Source organism: Saccostrea cucullata, unplaced genomic scaffold (genome assembly GCF_032062105.1).
Source record: "Saccostrea cucullata isolate Sc308-1 unplaced genomic scaffold, CSIRO_AGI_Scuc_v1 ctg6672, whole genome shotgun sequence".
In the NCBI taxonomy this organism is placed as follows: Eukaryota; Metazoa; Mollusca; class Bivalvia; order Ostreida; family Ostreidae; genus Saccostrea; species Saccostrea cuccullata.
The window spans coordinates 1-16,520 of NW_026928691.1; the positions used below are offsets into that span (position 1 = coordinate 1).

The window sequence follows — 16,520 nt, forward strand, 5'->3', positions numbered from 1 at the left end:
AGCATGTGCTGAGTGATTCTCAGCTGTGCATGACGCAACTTTTAATATACCGTTGCAATATCAATGTAATCACTTTTGCTTTCATTCACATGTATACAAAAGGCAATAAAATGCACGTTTATATATAAGTTGCGCTCTGTTTTCAGCTAAATATGATTTGGTATTATAATCAGTCTATAATTTTAAAAAAAATTGTATTTTACCAAATATTTCCGTTCCTATATGTTTTTCACCGGTCACGGTAGCCTAGTGTAAGAGCGTTCGCTTCGTAATCGGGAGGCCCAGTTTCAAATCTCGCTCGAGGGACCACGTTAAACTTAAGACGTGTACAAAGGTAGTGACTGTTCCTTCGACCAACTCTCGGCATTAGAAGTGAATTGTACATTCATATGGTCAGCATTATTCCTCCTTGGTGATCTTCTGATAAAAATGTACATTACAAATGAAAGTCACAGGTCTTTTGGATAGGACCTGAAAACGTAGGTCCCATGTCACAGTAAGCGCTGGCACAATAAGGAATCCTCACTGTACTGCTCAATGGTCCTGATTGCCCAGTATAGGTCTAAATTTGAAGCCCTCAAGGTGACGTCTCTATAGGAGTGAAAACTTTTTGCATGGGACTTTTAACAATATATGATCAATCAATTATCTATGGGTTTTCTCTGTAACGCCTCTTTGAAAATTGGTTATTTTATTTTTCAACATGCTATCGACATGTAAAATTTGCGAAGCATTACTTCAGGAGCTGTGTATATAAATCTTATGCGCGTCTGCCTTTGTGTCTGACGGTAAGTTGGTGAAGTTTTCATATGGGTGGAAAATTCTAGAGAGAGATGTTAAATAATATATACAATCATCAAAGCGTGTGGTTGACGAAAACAAGGAAGTTCTGCGTTCAAAACTGATTTTGAACTCCCAAAACCTTAAAAGGGTGATTTAGAAAAAAATAATCAAAGGCGTGATAAATTCTACATCTTCCACAAAGCGTACGATGGAAGAGAAAAGAAAAGAAATAGTACAACAATCAAATTAGATACAAATGCACGTCGTAGTATAAAATGACAGCTTTTTAATTTTTTTCTTAAAATATAGATTAGCTTAATTTATTCTAAATCTTGAAAATCAACACAGATGCAAGTTTGTAAATGACTTTCATGTGAAATGGAAAATCTCCCTATCGCGATTTTTGTTGCAATTGACGATGCAGCACACTGAGCAATTTGTGTAGTCAAATTTCAACCTGCTCAGCAAAAAGTTGGAACTTAAGAATATTCCTAAGGACTTAACCCTGAATGTTTAACTATACTGACTCGGCCTTCATGCAGAGTTTGCATTTTGTAAAAATGGAGAGGAAAGGTGGATATCAAGGTTTAAGAAGTCTCTCCGGGAGAACTTTTCATCGATTTTTAAGGTCGTCAAAGTTGCAACCAGTAAATACATGTTGTATACGCAAGTGACAGGAAGCGCAGGCAGGTTGTGACCTATCAATTGGTAATGAGTATTCGTCTATGACTTATGATTCCACCTTTGATGTTTTTGGATGTCCATTGTTTGCGATTTGTAATGTTTAACTGTTCCTTACCGTCATATTACACTCGTTTTATGGAGGAATTGAAAAAAAATTAAATTTTTCTACAGTTTACTAGCATTCAAACCTTCCTGGATACCTTATTTACTATATTCGTAAACATCAAAATACCACAGACATGAAATACCTGTATTATTATTACATGTGAAAAAAAGTTACAAACAGAAATTCAAAACCGCTTATGCAATAGCATGTAGATTAATTGTAGAAATTATTTTTACACAGTCTTACATAATATTAAATATATAGTATAAACTGTAAATAGGTTCATGCATACGTTTTTGATTTTAGTAAAACTTCATTTTATCCAGATAAAATGAGAATTAAAACTATGGTTTTCTACCTTTACCTTCATGCCTCAAGAAATAATTAATTTTATTCACTTTGAACTTTTTCAAATGTACCCAATCTTTGAATATGTTCCTTTTAATTTTATATTTTAACTTCACGTGGAATATATATGTGAGGTGCCTTTTGTATTGATTAAGTAGACTTTTCGAAGTAAAATTCAGTATTAAAAAAAAACACGAGGTCTGACAATTGATATAAAACAAATCAACCAAAATACGGCCCAATGTTAGATTTAAATTTGCTAACAAGGTCGATTCTAACGATCAAAGAATTTACGAAATTCCCACTTTAAACGAGGTTTTTTTTTTATCCCTGTTACATCAATTTATCAGTCAATAGTATGTTTTTATGTTACTTTATTGTTATAGTTTTGGAGCCGGAGAAACAAACAGGTAATGCAGCGGCACTGACAGGAGGCGTGGTTGGTAGGTACACTATTTGTTGTCTTTTCTTTTTTTTTTTTTTTTTTTTTGTCCAAGTTGATTTCGCATTGCATGTTCTCTATCGATAGAATTTATCATATTTCTTATATGATAGGATGATAACTTTCTGAGATGGCATGCGCGTCGGAGCCGGGGAGGGAGGGTTCCTTTGTTTGCAAAGATGGACGTGAAATAACCATTGAAAAATGGGGGCCATATGCCTCCAACACGTCTTTTTGGCTGGTTAAACATCCACCCAAACTTTGAAATTTGCCTTCCTTGCCGATGTTTGGAGTATGTTCTGTTTCAACTTAAAATATCATTTTAAAAAACAGAAACATTACCAGGTGTATTTCTGTATCTTTTTTCATTACTAATTGCTTATGTTAAGTTGATATTACGCATGTTTGATGTCATATTTATGAAAAATGAGTCAAAATTTGTCTACTTTTGAAGTTATTTATCTCTTTGAAATCAATATCATCAATATTTTTACATATTTTATCAATTGTACCCGCACTTTCTAAAGAAAGTTCGGGTATATTGTTGTTACTCATATCCGTCCGTCCGTCCGTCTGTCACACTTTTCTTCCCTGAACTCCTCCTAAACTTTACACAGTAGCCTAATCATTTTTTGGAGATGGTTGGTGGTGTCATGTAGGTGTGCAGTAAGGTTTAGGAATTAGATTTTGCCCTGGGATCAAATGGGGGTCGAAAAATGACGTTTTCTATTCAAAAAAACAAGTCTTCCCTGAACTTCTCCTACATTTTACACAGTAGCCTAATCATCTTTTTGGAGATGGTTGGTGGTGTCCTGTAGATGTGCAGTAAGGTTTCGGAATTTTGATTTTGCCCGGGGGGGGGTCAAATGGGGGTCGAAAAATGATGTTTTTATGCAAAAAACACCGACTTCCTTGAACTTCTCCTACATTTTACACAGTAGCCTTATCACCTTCAGAGAGATGGTTGTTGGTGTCATGTAGATGTGCAGTAAGGTTTCGGAATTTTGATTTTCCCCCGGGGGGTCAAATGGGGGTTACAAAATGAAGGTTTTTATGCAAAGAGCTCAATCTTCCCTGAACTCCGCCTATATTTTACTCAGTAGCCTAATCAGCTTTTGGGAGATGTTTGCCGGTGTCATGTAAATAGGCAGTAAGGTTTCGGAATTTTGATTTTGCCCCAGGGGTCAAATAGGGGTTGAAAAATGACGTTTTTCATGCAAAAAGCTCAATCTTCCCTTAACTCCGCCTATATTTTACTCAGTAGCCTAATCATCTTTTGGGAGATGGTTGTTGGTGTCATGTAGATGTGCAGATAGGTTTCGGAATTTTGATTTTGCTCAGGGGTCAAATGGGGGTTGAAAAATGACGTTTTTCATGCAAAAAGCTCAATCTTCCCTGAACTCCGCCTATATTTTACTCAGTAGCCTAATCATCTTTTTGGAGATGGTTGTTGGTGTCATGTAGATGTGCAGATAGGTTTCGGAATTTTGATTTTGCCCCAAGTGTCAAATGGGGGTTGAAAAATGAAGTTTTTTATGCATAAAGCCCAATCTTCCCTGAACTCCTCCTGCATTTTACTAAGAAGCCTAATCATCTTTTAGGAGAATTAGATATTTTGAAAATTAGGTAAAACATCAAAGTCAAGGGGTGAAAAATCATGACATGCTGGGAAGTATCTTAATTTTTATGAGTAATAAAAAACATTAAATGTACACATCAAATGTGAAAGTCATATCTCTTGTTAATCAAAAGTTATAAGCAAATGCAACATTTTTGAAAAGTAGGTCAAGGTCACAGAGTCAAAAGTCATGATTTATTTGGAAAGGTCTTATCACAGGAGGTAATAATATACATGCATGTATAATATGAATGCTCTAACTTTTCCCTTTCAAAATGATGAATTTAAAACAATGTAATTTTTTGCAAGTAGGTCAGACTTCAAGGTCATGGGTAAAAAAATATGCCATTCTCACAGGTAAATACTAATACATATTTTAACATGAATGCCTTGTGTCTTCTCATTCAATAGATATGACCGTGATGACCACGGTTAAATTTATTAATTGAGACAGATGGACAGACTGACATACAAATGCGCATATTTCTATGTGAATTGGTCAAAATTGGTCCAGTGGTTCTAGAGAAGTTAATAATGTAAAATGTTTCCAGACAAACAGATAGACGACAGACATAATGTGATAAGGAAAACAGAAAAGCTAAAATGAGTGTTTTGAAAGGGTTACGATGGTTGCAGTATTTGTAAAGTTTTTTTTCATGCAGAGATATGACCAACATATTCATGAATCATGTTTTATATATTTTTTTTTTTAGTAATTTGTTTGTTTGTTGTGAAAACATCCGTCTCAGGAATTTTTTCCTCATATGGAGACACCACCAATTAATAATAATGAAGACAAGATGTGTTTGTGAAACACTAATGCCGTTGCATGGCAGCTTATGGCTAAGGTAGAAGTTTCTCAAATGTATGGCAAACTCAAAGGTCAAGGTCAAAGAGTTAAAATTGTTGGTATCATAAGAAAGTTTTGTCACAAGGAATACACATGTGAAGTAAGAAATCCCTAGTACTTCCTGTTCAAAATTTATTTGCCAAGGTTAAACTTTGTTTTTTTTAAGTGGGTCAAACTCTAGGGTCAAGGTCAAACATATTTATACCTGTTGAAAGTTCGCAATGAATACACATGTTAAGTATGAAAGCCCTAGCACCTACTGATCAAAATTTGGGCCAAGTTTAAAGTTTGGTATTTTTCTTGTAAAAATGGGTAAAAATCCAATGTCAAGAGGTCAAGAGGTCAAAATTCGTGGTACCCAAAAAAAAGGGCTTGTCACAAGGAAGTAAGCTATGAAATGTGAAAGCCACGTATATAGCCCATCCCACTCAAAACTAATGGGCAAGGTTAAAGTTTCTGCGGACAAATGGACACACAGAATTTAAACACAAGAAACAATTTAAACACAAGAAACAAAATATGTATCTAGTCAAATGAAAAAAAAAATCTACTATTTTGGAGCCACAGAATCGATTGTAATTTCAGGGACAGGGAGTGGCTAGGGAGATTATATCCTCCCCCCCCCCCCCCCCCCCGGAATTTGCTTTGTTGTTTTAACATTGGCGTTGGAAGCAAATTGAGAGTGGGGGAGCTAAGTCTAAGAAATTTTTATTTTAGACATTAAAAAAAACCTGACAAGCCAAAAAAGAGAAATGTCCAAACACGAAATCAGTACCGAATTTTTTTTTCAAAACACCACCACTTTTTCCATTTTAAACCTATACTGCAACGTGTCTGTGGAAAGTGGGGGGGGGCTAAACCTACACAGCATTGTTCAATGTCTATACTAAGTCTATCTTTGGAAAAAAAGTGGGGGGAGGGGCTAAGCACCCCTAGCCCCCCCCCCCCCCCCCCGGTTCTGACGCCTATGTTAAATAAGACTATATTCTGAAGCAAATAAATTTGACTTTGGACATCCTCCCCCTTAGAAAACATTGACTCAACGACCCCACTATCATTGTTTTTATTTTGTATATTTGTTTTCAGGTTTTTTTTCTTTGCTTGTCAGGAAATTCTGGGCTGGATTTTTTTTGACGGAGGTGTGAACCCCCTTCCCCCTTCCCGAAAAAATTCTGGATCTGCACCAGTTAATGTCATATCGACAACGGGAGATAACTTCACACTGTGACATGCGATGATCTTTGACTCTTTCTGAACTTTAACCTAATCATTCGCATTTCGGTTTTTTTTTACCTCAGTCTATACTTAAACTTGTACTTACCAACTGTCATAGGTCCTGTCAACTTCACGAAATATCATCCAATTATAACACAAAATGAATAATTTCAATAAACACCACACTGCAGCAAGAGCAATCCCATTTGGTAAACTTTGGCTGATTCTGTCGCCTTTTCAGATGAAGTGGGAATCGGCCGAGGTGTGCCAAGTGGTGCTTAATCTAAAAATATGATAATGAGTGACGCAACCCAATGTGATGTAAAAATTCTCCAAAAGGTGTTTTTATGTAAACATGCATAGTACAAGAACAAATTTTAAATTAATTCAAAGCAAACGATGTTTTAACAAAACTTTTCCATCTAGCCTATTAAAAAAAAACGTACGTGTCGTGTGTTTGTGGTGTCGGGGGAGGGGGGGGGGCATTAGTACATTTTAAAAGTTCCTATTATGAGCAAAACATTTTTCAAAATCTAATTTACATCATTAGTTAAATTCTGTTTTTTCAAACTGGTAATGAATTAAGCATGTAAAATACATATAAGAGGTTCTGAGTCATAGGACACATGGTCACAGGGTCTGAGAATTTCATACTCAATTTGACAAATACATGTTCTGTGTAAATTATAGAATTATTGACTTTTTCCTTGGAAAGTCTAATATGTAGGAGTGTGTATTTGGAGGCAAACACCTTAGTGCGGGTATTACTGTCTCATGACAGCATCAAGTTTAACCTGTAACTAGTCTTCTGATGATCATCATATCGACTTATTTTTTTTAAATAAAATATTTACCTATTCATTTGCAGGCGGTGTTTTAGCATTAATCATCATAGTAGTGTTTATATTCATTATGGTAAGAAGAGGGAAAATGAAAAACCCAATAGAGCGACTGCAAAGCCTTTCCACGAAGTCTAACAAATACATTGACAACGATCTGTCAAACGTTGAGAAAAGACTGAATAATACTGGCGTTCCGAAGAGCTATAACGTATGTTGCAATTTTATCTAATACATTTGAATAAGTAATGATAAATATGTACATTGATAAATATTACAGAAGCATATATTAAACCAATTTTATTTAAACCAATTAAATACAAATACCAAACCTCTCACAATTTAAGCGAAAAGGGCAAAAATAAAACAAGGCGGAAATTTTCATGAAAATAGAAGTATCCAAAAAGAAATTTTCCATTTTCAAAACTTTTTAAACTTATCAAATAAAAGAGCCTACAAAAAACTCAAAGTAGAATTGATATAATATATTTAGCATATAAGGAAAACTTTTGCCTTGAGAAGATAATGATGAAATTGACTTTAGAGTATTGATTTTCAGAATCGTGCCTACTCTCAGGAGTTTGACGACGACGTGTACTACGCTGAAAATGAGACCCCTCTAAGGTATCAGATTGTCCGATCGAGAATTACATTCGAGGAGGAGATTGCCAGAGGAAAATTCGCCATTATCTACAAGGCCAAGTATTGCAGAGATAATTCCTCAACAACTGTCGTAGCTAAAACATTAAAAGGTTCGATTTTGAATGGGGATGTTCGAAATAAGATGTAGCCAAAACTGATATCTCAGTTTTGATAAAAATTTAATTTTAATTTTTTAGAAAATCCAACTCAAGCGGATATTGAGACCATGCATGCTAAGGTTAATTTCTATGCGATGAAGATTGGAGAACATCCCAATGTTCTGAAGTTTATAGGAGTCGTTGATGACGACGTCCGTAAGTATAAAATAAAGTTCTCAAACATACAGTGAAACCTGTCTAATCCGACATGCACTAGGATACAGATTATGTGTTGGTATAAACATACATGCAGTACAAAATTAACCGTCTTAGACCATCTTTAAACCAATATTTGCTTGCCGTTTCCCGTCTTATAAAATTTGTTGGTGGGTTAGGACGTGGTAAAACGGACACATGGAAAAATGACTGCTGGGTCTATTGGTACGTGAGGAAAATTCTTTTTCTTAAGAAAGTTAACATATTTGTTGTCGAGATAGGAGGAAAAAAATAGCATATAGTGTCCTGGAATATTGAAAAAATTTTGCGTCCGACCCTATTTCGTCAGCAAAAAAACAATTTTCCAAAGATGGTGTTAAGTAAATATCAAATATACATCATACCGAATCATAACATTTAATTTTCACCACTATGTTTTGTTCTGTGATGATTTGTTTTATATTACTTGTTTGTTTGTTTAATAGTTGGTAGATTTATGATACTGGAGTACTGTGAAAATGGGCCCTTGAAAGACTATCTAAAGACTAATAAACATAGAGTTAACGACGACATGCACGAGAAACTGTTCCGATTTGGCTGTGGAATTTGTAAAGGAATGAACTACCTAGCTTCTCAAGGGGTTTGTTTTTATTTAATTCAAAAAGGAGAGGGCAATAACAGTTTAGTTGAACTAGGAAAATGTAACTTGACAAAACTGATTTTATGCATTGTCTTAACGATGACATTTATTTATTATGTATCTGAAATGAAATGTCAATTTTCTGAATATAAAAACCCTAAATATTATATTATACGCTAATGAATAAACTTTACACTTTTGTATGTTATGTATGGGATTCCTGCTCTAATATTTTAGAGGTCTGTATTTGCGCTGCTCCTGATTTTGTATTATTTAAGTTGCCTTTTACGTTGAATGCTGTATATTATCTCCAAGTATTTCATTATAGGCTACTTCTTAATCTTTGCCCATTCATTGCCTCTCGTTTATTTAATGTTTAGGTTGTACACAGACGTCTCGCGGCCAGAAACATTTTGCTGACGTTCCTGCTGGAAACAAAAATCACAGGATTTGGTCCAGAGCCTCGGGATAATGATGGCGATTCCAAAAACGTATGAAACTTCAAAATACAAAAACTGATTTTTTTTTTTATCTTCGTTTTATACAAAATCCTAAAGGGATGATCGCATCTTTAAGAATCATTTTTACTAAAACGAAATATTTTGTCAAGACTCAACGTATGGCATTTTTAAACAAACGCTTAAATTACTAGCATTTCATTTTTCCCTCATTACTGCTTTAGTAAATGTTTTTGAAATAAAACAGAAGCATCGTGGATATTCTGTTCAGATTATACGTACTTGCGCCTCTGAATCTTTACTTACTCTTTTGATTTGAAAACAGACTTAAGTTTAAAATGGACTTTAAAAAATTGAATTCCTTGTATTTGAATCATCCTTGTATTCAGGATGTTAACATTTTGCTGCTTAAAAGATCATAAATGTTACCTTTGCATTTTCAATATGTGCTAGAAACGATAAGGTTTAGATTGAAATAAATCTTCTTTTGATTTTCCATGTTAATAATTATAATTAATACTGTCATATCCTATTATAAATGATCAAATAAAACAGTTTCAATTTACACTCTTCAGGAGAGAATTCCTATTAAATGGATGGCACCGGAGTGTATAAAAACCACAAAATACGCCACGGAAAAGAGTGATGTTTGGTCTTATGGTGTGCTTCTCTGGGAAATATTCTCTATGGGTAAATTTTTTCCTCACATTAAAAAGAAATTCAAAATAAAATAAATTTCAACGTCAAGTAAAGATTTAAATTTATGATTTTTTAAGGCGAATCCCCGTATGAGGGAATAAGGAGTAACGAACTGGAATCTAAATTAAAACGAGGCGAACGACTGAAGAAACCAGAACACTCCGATGATGTGTATGATATTTATTTAATTATTTAATAGATTGCTAGCGTATTCTTTAATGAATGATAAAAAAAGAAATGGTTTATAATTGGTTTTTTCACATTTTGAATAACTCATTCATGATTTTTAATTCATTGAGAAACCAATGGAAATTATATTTTTGATGAAGGTGTTTATCCCAATATATTTTATAGTTTCCTAATCTGAATTTTAATTTCTGTTACGAATGTTGACACTAAAATATTTTATTTTACTTAACATGCTATAGTTTCTACAAAATCATGAAAAAATGTTGGCAATATGAGAGTGGAAAGCGTCCAAACTTTGAAGAAATCCATGATGAAATTCAAACTCTGTTCACCGGAAACATCGACGGCGATGATTATTACTACACTCAAGGAGGAGTTTACGACAACCGAAAACGATGAACAAATATATATCATTTAAAATCCATTAATTATTCATTTACTGGATTGATAGTAAAAAACGAATCCTTTTTTGTTAAACAATTAAGCTTTCTATATAGCATAGAAATCAATAAGATCACATAGCGAGTTGTGATCAGAAGTGAGATACATGACTATATATGTAAATAAAACTATGTTGGACATTGGTCAAAATAAAATTTTATGACCAGTTGTAATTTTTTTAATATTTGTTGCCATCGAATATATATCCATATATAATTATATTTCATACATACATTGGAACATTTACAAATAACATTTTTATGGAACAAGACCAGATGTAAATAGACATTGATGTATAAATGAATTATTATATTCACAGTAGAGATACATACTGAAAGGAAAAACATACGCAGGTTAAACTTTTGAGGTGAATTAAATTTATTTTTCTTTTAATTTTTTTCAGTATTCCTATCTGACTTTTAAATTCATATTTCAGAAAGATATAACCGAAATCCCATCTGATTTTGTCAAATAATTCATGAGTTATTGAAGCTCATATTTCGATACCCCCCAAAAGGGAAAATTGAAAACTCTCATTAGCTTCATTGTCTCTACCGAGCATCTGTCATGAGCCTTATTTCTCCTTTGCATGGAATTCATCAGAGTGTTTATCTTTCAAACCCTGGCTACATGTATATTGGGCATGTGTAGCCACGTCAAAAATAAGATACGTCATACGACACAAGCATGCACCTGTGTGAGGAACACCACAGTAAGTTGATCGGCTAAAAAAAACAAATTGCTGAATTGTTTTCTTTCATTTTTCGAGTGAATGTAATGGTTAGTATAGTCTACTGTTTAAAAGGCGGTTTTTGTGGTAGTAAGGTGGCGATTTAAGATACGGCAGGACGAATAATCCGCTCGTAACATAACTTTGTTTCGCATTAACGTCATCGTCAAGGTTGATTGAAACCCATTTGACAGCGGGTAACAAGTTTTATGGGGGAAATTTACAAGAAACTGCTTATTTACCAGCTGTTGCCTTTTTCATTAATTAAAGGCAATTCGAAAACCAGATCCCATGGAACTTTCGTAAACTGTACCAAGATTGCAAGAAATACATATCGTCTTTAAATATTGAAAAACAATGTGTATACCTCAGGTGCATCAAATGGTGCAATAAAATTTGTTGACAAAATCGTCGTCATCAAATTGCACGTGTTTTTTGCTTTTTAGTCTTTTCCCTACGTGACGTCATACATTTTACGGTCGAGTAATTCTGAATACTGATTTTGGAGCAAAGTAAGTGAATTTCTCATCTGACCAATTTTCATAATTTTCGGTCATGCGGTCAATTTTTTTTCGAAATTTATGCTTCTCTGCGTTTCTTTTTCCTTTCAGTATTTATCCACATTTGTTCGTTTGATCTGTGTTCAGTCTTAATTAATATAGAACCTTAACTTGTGTCTCTCTCTCTCTCTCTCTCTCTCTCTCTCTCTCTCTCTCTCTCTCTCTCTCTCTCTCTCTCTCTATTTCATTGCAATTATAAATACATTTCATTAATTGATTTGAAGAGAGTTAAGCTAGGTTTTTTCTGTCTTACATTTAGATACAATGTACTTTTTATGCTATATTTGTTGTTCAGCATATCTCCAACTCATCTAAGCCAACGGATCAAACGAGCTTTGTTTTTTTTTTCTCATGTTTTTGTATGTTACTGATATTATTCTTTAAAATACATGCATTATACTTAGTATATAAATTGATGAATTTCAAGATTCTTTAAACAAAAGTTCTAAAATGATTTTTTTCATAAATACTTGTAATTGGTGAATTTTCAATATTTTCAAACGTATGTCGATCGTGTTGTTCGAGATAAATACATAAGTATTCTATTAAATATATATATATATATATATATATATATATATATATATATATATATATATATATATATATATATATATATATATATATATGCATTAAGGTATTGGCTATATATGTGAAAGAGCTACATACTTCTCACTTTGTATCAATTAGTGAATTTTTAATCAAAGATCAAATAAAAATGTAAATGTCCGGAAAAGATTCTCATTTTTGGTTCCTGATAAGTTATCAGGTTACTTGCATGATTGTTTTATGCTTAATCTGAATGAAATCAGCTAGAGGTCTCAAAATACATATATAAGACAAATATGCTTATAATATATGAACAGGGCATAAAACACGGGCCTCTGTAAATGACAGAGGTGGATTCAGGTGCCAAGGTGAAATAAGTATTCCTGTTGACCACTTAATCTCCTTTAGGTCTATGTATTTACAGAAAGACGGGGCATACCGTACTCATATTCAGTAAAAAAAAACTAATATGAGTATCAAACAAGTCAGCAAAAAAAACGATCCAATCATAGGTTATGTTTGTTAACAGTTTTAATATAACGAGAAAAGAAGTAACGAAAGGCCAACTTTATTCGACGATGTCAAAATCCATGTAACATAATTTTTTTCAGTGAGTAGCATGCCTTATTTTGAATAATTGATCTAATGAGAACAAGTGCTTGAGTAGTGAATATGTTGGAAGACATAAAAACATAAGAAAATGATAGTTGAATATTAATACATTAATAAGGAAGTTTGACGTTGAAGACGCTGAAGTCATCTCGTTTGTTATGCGCTTTACATGTTAGTCCCCTTAGCGTCTATAGTCAATAAAGCATCTTAATAAAAAACAGATGTAACAGACTCTATGGTTTGGTTTATTCCGCTTTTAGTCCACTGGAATCATTGATATTTGATAAATTTTAAATCCTTGTCGATATGTCTTTATCTTTATGTCGATTTGAAGGTCACAGAAAGCGGTATCTTCTTCTTCTATAGAAGTTTTTAAATAAATCTTGCTTCATAGGAATAATAAAAAAAATTGGTCAGCTTATAAAGGAGCACAATTAGTGCCCATCAAATTTCCAACATAAATATTTTCAATGAGGCACTCCAGCATCTTTTGAATGTCATCTTCGAAGTAACTTGTGTGTTCACTAAGAGTGATTTTAACTAAGTAACAATATTGTGAAGATTTCTAAATTTCTAAATTCCGAAGCAGTTGTCTATAATACGGAAAAGTGTATATTTAAAGTTATTTTGAGGATTTGTTGAATAGAGTGAAACAACATCGTACATTGTAAGTTTAGATGATTTAAACTTTTGAAAAACTTGTGATTTTAATGTTTTAAAAAGTTCCTTTGAAATTTTGAGGATCCACATCTGATTTACACTACTTATAATATACGCTGTAACACAGCACGTTTGACGCTCTCTCCATTACGGCAGGCTATATTTTTCGGGAGTTAAGATAAGGGCTTGATAAAGCATTTGTGAGGATTTTAATAAAGTTTAGAAATCGGATAGAGGTAGTTTGAATCAAACTTAGCTTGATTGACTTGCATATCATATTCAACACTGAATTGTTGACAAAAAGTTATAACATCAATTTTGCAAAATGTGAACCTTCAAACTTTCGAAATAGCTGAGAAATTGAGGTTCGAATAAAGTAAGACATGATTGCCATTGTGTAAAAAAGGGAAGTTTTCGGAAAAGGTGGAGCTTTTTAAATTTCAGAACACATTTTTGACACATTTTTGAACAATAAAATAGACTTTAAAAGATACAGGTATGGTTTCTGGCTAACATATTTTTCTTGGCATTGACAAAAAAAAACATTATAATGATTATGTCATTAATATTGTGGAATTCTTTTAATTCTTGAGGGTCAATATTCTGGGACAATAAAAAAAACTTTGCCTGTTTATGGCTATGTAATATGGTAGATTCAATCAATCAATATATTAACAAAATAAATGTTCAATGATATGTATATTTTGGGGGGGGGGGGTAAGAGTGACTTATGAAATCCACAAACATTGGTTCCCAAGAACAATCTTCCTTCTAGGTGAGCGTATTGATACATATTACTACATACCTATATGAAACACATTTTATACATATTCAGTTTTTGACTGTTTCTCCTCTTTTTGGCGAATAAAGAAATGATATATTTTTCAATGATGATTTTTATGGTTTACGGTTATCATAAAGTCCCCCTTGAGTGTATAGTAATAGTCATCGCCGTCAATGTTTCCGGTAAGCAGAAGCTGAAGCTCAGAACGGATTTCTAAAGTTTGGACGATTTCCTCTATCAGATGTTCGACATCGTTTTATGACTTTTTAGAAACTACACTATGAAAAAGAAACAAAAATTATTTTAGTGTTGAAATTCGTAACAGGCATTAAAACTCTTGGATTGGAAACACATATATTTGAATTATTACCTTCATCAAAAATGTTATTTCCATTGATTTATAAATAAATTAAAGATAATGAATGGATTGTTTCAAATGTGAAATAGATTATAATACACTTTTTTGCTTTAAGAAATAAAAGTTATACCGTTTCATTTACACCTTTTCTATCATATATTTCGAACAAGCATTCTTTTTTTTAACATATCAACTTGAATGTGTAATAAATAAACACAAATTAATAACATGTAAAGAAAACAAATATAACTTTGTACTTTTTGAATATGTCATGAAATTCAAAATTACCTTGCAAATAAAGTGATTACTCATTGAATAGGGTACAGAGAATAAAATATAAAAATTAAAACTACCGGGAAATTTTTTAGACACTTTATATCTTTTGACAAATGAAATATTGTTAAAGGTGTTCCCAAGGTTGAGATATTTCTTTGAAAAGCAGGTTTTTTTCTGTCATTACTCAGTGTTAGTCAATTCGTTGTCCATGTTTTTGTCGGATTTCGTACACAGACTTTGCAGTCGCTCCATTGGGTTTTTCATTTTTCCTCTTCTTACCAGTATGAATATAATCAACAAAGCTGCGAGAACTATTAACAAAATACCACCTGCAAATGATTCAGTAAATATTATGTTAAATACATTTAATATGTATTTGTTTTTCTTTTTTTTAAGAAAAATAAACTTCATAATGAAACAAACTACAACTTCAAAGTATCACATGCAATATCCGTGATATCAACTTGACATTAACCAAAATTACCGAAAAAGATGATACATGAAAATCTTAATAATATGAAGTTAATACATATTGAATTTGTATAAACATATAAAAAAAAATGACATCAAAGTTGAAAAAGAACAAGCTCTAGTCATACGCGTCGGAATCATATTGAAAGTTGTTGAAGGGATGGTTTTGTGGTAAATCAACAAAACCAAAACGTTTGGGGACTATAACTCAATTTTCAAACTATAAACACTGTATCATGTACATCTTCTCTCAAGGAAAAAGGAAGGCTGCTAAAAACCCTTAATGCTCCTGTTCCAACCCGTATACAAGCATAGCATGTCATCGGCATAAACAAAAATATGATAGAGAAATTTTTACTTAAACAACAAGAACAAAACGAACAAGAAACACTTACCGACAACGCCTCCCGCCACTGCTCCAACGTTACTTGTTTGTTTCTCCGGTTCTAAAACTATTGCAAAAAGTAATATTTTATGTAAATTTTTTGACAAAATAAAACAAAACCTATTGATCCTGAAACGGTTACAATATGTCATTACTTGATGTTTGATTAAGCAAGAGAAAATGTTACCCGTCAAGATATATTCAGTGTGAGGTAAAATTAAACAACATGAATAGGAAGTAGAGCAAACACTGGACCTCAAAAAACATCATAGGCGGATTAAATAACATGGACTTTTCCTATTGAACGGTCACACTGCCGCGTGCTCCTTGTCCATTGCAAATGTTCGCTGGTTACAATTTTTGGACAACATAACCCCAAACAAACACACACATATTTTAGAAATCATGTTTTGTCCATGATATCCACCTCTTCTCTCCGCTTTTACCAAAAGCACACAAACTTTACATGAAAATCAGGGTTCGTATGCATAAATGTTGCTTTAATAGATTTGAAATGATTTAAGGTCAAGTTCTAGTAAATGACTTTAAACTGATGTTGTGGTGCTAAATTTATTAGGGCGTCATAATCAATTTCAACTTTCTTTTTATGTACTTTACAGATTCATGTAGAATTATATAGAAAATAGGATATTTTCAAGGCATTCAATTTGAAATCATATGAAAAGTAAGTTCAATACCTATATAAAATTTGATGTCATTTAAAAGAAAAGGCTATTAACATACACATTAGCGTTTTCTGAGAGACTGTAGGCAATCTTGATATATTTCCTTTGTCGAATATGAAAAAAAACTAATTAATTTTTATTGAAAATGACTGTTAAAAATATGCTTTTTCATCTTGTTTAC

At 32.8% G+C, this 16,520-nt stretch overlaps 1 protein-coding gene across 1 annotated transcript; it reads left to right on the plus strand.

Annotated features, from left to right (window-relative positions):
• The first annotated feature begins 6,947 nt into the window (after positions 1-6,947).
• LOC134278457 (fibroblast growth factor receptor 3-like) lies at positions 6,948-10,267 on the plus strand. Its single transcript, XM_062760774.1, has 8 exons — positions 6,948-7,096; positions 7,445-7,637; positions 7,725-7,841; positions 8,327-8,481; positions 8,862-8,972; positions 9,515-9,629; positions 9,716-9,809; positions 10,067-10,267. Exons 1-8 carry the CDS (start codon positions 6,959-6,961, stop codon positions 10,224-10,226), a joined length of 1,083 nt encoding a protein of 360 aa, XP_062616758.1. The 5' UTR covers positions 6,948-6,958; the 3' UTR covers positions 10,227-10,267.
• The last annotated feature ends 6,253 nt before the right edge of the window (positions 10,268-16,520 follow it).

Coding starts and splice junctions, on each gene's coding strand:
- LOC134278457 (XM_062760774.1), top strand. CDS start 6,959: ATGGTAAGAAGAGGGAAAATGAAAAACCCAATAGAGCGACTGCAAAGC. Junction 7,097..7,444: donor GCGTTCCGAAGAGCTATAAC/GTATGTTGCAAT, acceptor ATTGATTTTCAG/AATCGTGCCTACTCTCAGGA. Junction 9,630..9,715: donor CTGGGAAATATTCTCTATGG/GTAAATTTTTTC, acceptor TGATTTTTTAAG/GCGAATCCCCGTATGAGGGA.